Genomic DNA, 6,000 nt, shown 5'->3' on the forward strand with positions numbered 1-6,000 from the left:
GCAAAACTGCTTCTAACCCAGGGCAGTGGGCAAGATACAGGGATGACCTGTCATCCAGAAGGAGCCAAGATAAGAGGGAGGGAGTGAGGTGAATGGGAGTGGAGTATGTGGGAATGGAATGGGTGGAAGTGGTTTTTATCCCATTGTTTTTAGGCTACCTCAACCCTTTGACAGATTTGTTTATCCTGACTAAACACTTGTCAGTAACTCCCATACCCTTTGGCCTGTGAAACCAACCCATTTTCTTTGAACCACAGGAAACCATTATTTATAAATTACTTTGTAATAATCATGGTAGAAATTCCCCTTTAACTAGTACACCCTTTGCCAATTATTGAATATTAATTACCTGTACAGAACTTTTGCTATTTCTTGTCAAGTCAGCTATAAATCATTTATTGTAGATCTAAGTATCTCTAATCTATTGTTTTTTCACTCTTATATTCATAAAGAAAAAGTTGATGAACCCAGTGTTTGCCCATTAAGATTTCCTTATGGAAATATTATTCATGGCCTCAAGTTATGGCAGACTTATTTACATCATTTTTTTTTTCCTGCAGTATACATATTCCACACACCTGATTGCCCTGCATCCCATCAGCAATTTGGTGGTGGTATTTTGGAACGCTTGCAAATATTACTAAATCTAGAGAGGCATCCATGAATACTGTTAAATGTGTACTACTTAGATTCAGTGGGAGATTTATTCCTTGGAAGCAACTTGGTCTTACTGGAAAATATTATTTGAATGACTTGCCAATATCATATGGAGATTCAAACACAACTCTGTGAGAAGTAATTGACTTGTGTCCTAAATTCTATTTACATATCTCCAATTGGGTCCATAAGGCCAGTGGAGTGTCAAACAGTATCCTGAGGCCTATAGTAAACCATGACTTTTTATTCACGATGCCATTACATATCTCTCATATGCACTCTTTACTGGAATACTCTTCACTATAGAATCTGAAATATATTGGCAACCAGAAATTGCTAGAATCAATCCTGGATAGAATCTAATAATGATGAGTTATCACTGCCTCTAACTCTAGTAAATTGTCACATGTTGATATAAGAAGGCATCTTAGCATATTCACTATCAGGTCCACGTTGTATAGCAATTTTTCCAGTCTATTTCTCTTAACATGTTATCAACTGATTCACTCTAATATTACACCCTTTCTAAACTGAACTTTGTTCATGAATAAATAACCTTGGTTTGCAAATGCTAGAGGACAGAAGAACCAGAGGTGACATGATTGAAACATATAAACTTATACATGGATATAGAAATATCCCTTACACCAGATTTTTCCAGCTCAACACAAACCTGCAAGGACACTCCCTGAAGCTATCCATGCCTGGACACTGGTGGACATCATTAAAAGGTAAATGATTTGCCCCCCTGACTCATTGTCACTGACAAATGAAATGTACTCCCCAAATGTTGTAACTGCTAAAAAAAAATAAAAAAAAAAAAAACACATTTAAAGCAAGATAAAACAGACTAGTTTATATATACTGGCTGACATGTTTTCAAGGCAGGGGTCAATACAAGATGTCTATTCTTATTTTCCCCTTATCTGTTCATAGGTAAGCATAACCATTCATAGGTAAGCATAAGCACAGAGATCTGGTAGTCTACCTAATATTGTGGTTGTAATCTTATGTAGAATTCTATAGTTTATACATACATGGGTAAATATTTAGAAGTGCACACCTATACAATATAGCAATAGAAAATTAAATATAAATTTTGTAAATTATGATACATCAGCATAATATACATTTTTCTTGGTAGAAATCAATAACAGAAAAAGTTGCTAAAGGTGGTAAACAGAAATGTGACCACTTTGAGTACCTGTAGTAATGCGGTACCTGTAATTCTAGAGGTTATCAGGGTCATTATCTTCGACCTCTGAATCTATCAAAACAAAGATGGCACCTAAAGGAGTCAATGTGACTCCATTTGTTTGTGTATACCTTTTAACAACATTGGTGTTATTTTAGTTGTGCACAACTATGCAATATAGCATTAGAAAATTAAATATTAATTTTGTAAATTGTAATACATGAATGTAATATGCAATTTTCTTGGTGGAAATACAAAAAAAAATACTTTGCTACAAGCAAATATACTAACAAACGAAGTTGCTAGCATAGGATTGGGACACCATCTTGTCATTTGTCAAGTGTTTGTCATCTGCCCGGTCCAGTTGAAATGTCAGTTACATGATGGACATCACTTTGTGCACCTGTTGTTCTCCCACTCCACACGATGTTAACAAGCAGTGTTATAAAGACAACAAGGCTTCTCTAGATTTTCTGAGAGAACACGGGGTTCTGCCAACCACAGTTAATTGCCCAAAATGTAATAAACCGTGCTGGTTCCATGAAGATCAGCATATGTGGGTGTCACGATGACGATCCAAATGACCTTTAAATTACAGGTACCTATTTACTAAATACAGGTTAGGTTAGGTTAGAATAGATGAATTTATCCTTTCATTTCTTCAATGTCAGCATCTATCAAAACAAACATGGCATACCATTTGTCTAGCGCGACTTTGTTAGTTATGAAATCTGTTTTAGCAACTTTTTTATTTTTCATTTCTGCCGAGAAAATTGCATATTACCTTCATATATTATAATTTACAAAATTAATAATTAATTTTCTATTGCTATATTGCATAGTTGTGCACAAATTTTTTTTTTACCACATTTTCTGTTATTGACTTCCACCAAGAAAAACATATGTTACGTTGATGTATTATGATTTACAAAATCAATATTTAATTTTCTAATGGTGTGCACTTCTAAAAAAAATACCCATACATGCCAGTAGCACTGTGTGTGTTTCTAATGTTTACATTAGGTAGGTCAAACACCACCAGAGGCGCCACCGTCGATGACGAGCACAATAGCGCGTCATTTTATGCGCACGCCGTTCAAACGGCCAAATTTACATACCGCGGGAAATTTAATTAATAAAAATGTTGCGTGAGTGTATTTACTACGATCGTAATAAATTTCAAACATTCACATCATCAGTTACATGTCGGTCAATAAAAACATTAGATAAACATGGCGGCCTGCATTCAGCAGTATATCAAAAATTGGTATATGTTTCAACGTAAAAAATGAGCTAACAAATTTATTGTGCGGGCAACTGACCATAATTAACCAAAACTACTAGTATCGTGGATTATTCTAATACCAAAATAAAGTCAGTATGTTACGGTAGAGCTGAGAAATTGGTTGTTTAAATTAGTTTTTTTTTCTATCGGGTCGGATTATCGGATAACAACATCAACATCCATCCCGCCATCTTATCTATCACTGGTGATATGGACCAAACTTCACTCTATTAAGTTTCTTACTATTATGTTATTAGTGTAATAGACTTATAGTTGAATTATTTTAAATATTTCCTTTAAAATGTGTGATTTTCATGTAATTTGATCGAAGAGAAGTTACGTTTTCATCCTCCGTAATATTACGGACCACAGCTACGATTCGTCCTGCCCGCTATCTATGATCATTGGTGGTATGGATCAAACTACACTATTAAGTTTGTTACTATTGGGTTATTAGCGTAATACCTTGCATATAATTGAATTATTCAAATTATTTTCTTTAAAATGTGTGATTTTCATGTAATTTTACGGTATTCGTAGCTGTGGTGGGTAATTTTGCAGAGGATAAAAACGTAATTATATGATCAAATTACATGGAAATCACACATCTTATAGAAAATAGGTCAAATAATGCAACCATATGCTAATTTTTTATATAAAATTGTGCCTGTCAGTAAAAACCGTCATTGTTTACGTTTGATCGGCGATCAGTCAGACCGCACGTTTCGGCCCGATTTCCTCGGACAAAATAGGCCCGATTTAATTCCATTCAAAATGCAATATCTCGAGAACTAGGACAGCTAGATGGATAAATCAAATTGCATTATACTCATAGCGACTTTTTCCATCCCATGAGAACTACTTCAGTTCAAATATCAGGAATTCCATTTTCATATTGACCTAGCTATTTACATCACATGCTACAAGATAATAGATTGGCATCTTCAGAGACGACATAATCATATTGACTTTCCAATGATGGCACTTCTTTCCATACTAGAATGGCAACACCTCTTCTAGCTCTAGGATTTCTCATACTCATAACCACTCTACCACTATATGTCCCCTTTGCTTGCTACATTAGCTAAATTTACTAATTTTGTTAGCAGCATATGGTGCACTTTGACTTTCCAACTCTCTTGTTCTCTGTCTGCATATTCTTTTCTTTAGGGCTGGCATACAAGCAATAAATGGTTTCATTAGTCTCTGAGTACAGCTGGTCAGAGAAGCCCACTATCTATGTAAAGAAACCAAACTTTTTTGTAAACCAAATTATACAGACTACAGTTGTCATTGTCATCTGTACTCTGTAGTTCCAGTGACTTTCAAAATCACTATTTCCCAGCATCTTAGGGTCAAAGTATACCAGTTCTTTAGACAATGAAACACAATATCACTGTACCTTGAACAGATCTATTCTTCAGAATGATCAAATCATCTCCCAGGATTAAAAATAAATGTTCTTTTAGTCTTGTCAATCCATACAATTTTGCTTTCACTTTTGAAGTGCGAGTATAATTTTCTCGTCGAAAAGCAACAGACGTATATTTACAAATTTAAGTTTAGGGTTACTTTTCCTAGCCCCATTACCAGTTTCACATCAACAGACCATACACTTGTGCAGTCATTACAAAAGTCAAAACCTTTGTCATTTTATGTCTGAGTTGCATCTTAACAACACGTTGCAATTTTCAAAGTGAAATTACACCCAATACATACAAATGAAATCTAAATTTACCGTAAATTTTGGAGATTCGCCTACTCCTTTAACTAGACACAAGTTATTCAGCAGTTTTCACAACCACGAAATTACGAATTTAATACCAATTCATCCAGGCACTCCCGACTTCCTGCACATGTTTTCATCACTTGCCGCAATCAGCTGTGATTTTGTTCGGATGATATATATTGACGTGGACTTCGACTTAAAAAATGTCATTGCTGAATTAACATCGCAATTAAAAATTATACTCTTGTAAGTACAAGTGTTCTCATAATTACAATCACTACCGCAAGTAGTGTTAATGGTATGGGGAAATATCAGCCCTGTGATGCTTTACCCCTACCATAGAAAATGACACTTTCATTTTAGCTGCTGTCATGTCTTTTCAACTTAATGGGTGAGCCATCCATATATTGATCCAATCACTAAAATTCGTTACTTTCAGACATTCACAACAATCTGTAACTCACCAAATAGCCGCACAGTAATAGTCAAATTCAAGAATACAAGAATGGATCCTGCCAGACTATTGCATTCGGTTTTGTCGCGGTCTTTTGATTGCACAAAGTGTTGAAATACGCATTTTCCCCAGGAATGCACCCTAGTCCATATCATGTTTTAAATTGCGTCGTTTCACGAATCTGATTTAGCCATCACAAAACAATTTCATTCCCTGTCCGAGAGTTGACACCTTGACGTGGGGTAGGCTTGAGAATCTTTTAACTACAAAAGCAACGTCGAAAATTTCTGCATGGTCACCCATATCGAATAGGTCTTATATGAAAGATGAGAGAAAGAGCAGCTCGCATACACAGTCGCAGGACCCAATGCTATAAATGACACGTCCCAGATAGCGAATAGGGAAATTCCTTATTGACATAATTATGATATATCGTCATAATAACGGCGTCCTTTGGGTACCCTAAAGATATGAAAGGCTTCACCGCAAATGCAGTAATTCTTCTCTTTATAGTATAAGTAGTAATTATTCCCTATATGGTATTTGTAGTACTTAATCCCTATATAATAATTGTTTTATGTATGTAGTCTGCGTAGTCATTACGTAATTATTCTACTTAGTAGTTACCTGCGTCGTTAGACCTACGCAGTCCTGAGCACTGTTATGTTATACTGTATAAC

General features: G+C 35.3%; 1 protein-coding gene across 4 annotated transcripts in view; it reads right to left on the reverse strand.

The window, feature by feature from the left end:
• Window positions 1–5,490, reverse strand: part of LOC143041113 (elongation factor-like GTPase 1) — a 40,597-nt gene extending 35,107 nt beyond the window's left edge. Inside the window, exon 1 of one of the 4 annotated variants that reach the window (XM_076212841.1) lies at window positions 5,331–5,490. In XM_076212841.1, coding sequence (XP_076068956.1) covers window positions 5,331–5,475 — 145 coding nt within the window. In that variant the 5' untranslated portion in view covers window positions 5,476–5,490. Of the gene's footprint in view, window positions 1–4,539; window positions 4,851–4,875; window positions 5,101–5,330 lie in introns of those variants that run through there. The other 3 variants (XM_076212844.1, XM_076212842.1, XM_076212843.1) reach the window with 3 other exon arrangements.
• Between the last annotated feature and the right edge of the window lie 510 nt (window positions 5,491–6,000).

This window comes from Oratosquilla oratoria, chromosome 30 (genome assembly GCF_046742065.1).
Source record: "Oratosquilla oratoria isolate Oo_2021 chromosome 30, ASM4674206v1, whole genome shotgun sequence".
In the NCBI taxonomy this organism is placed as follows: Eukaryota; Metazoa; Arthropoda; class Malacostraca; order Stomatopoda; family Squillidae; genus Oratosquilla; species Oratosquilla oratoria.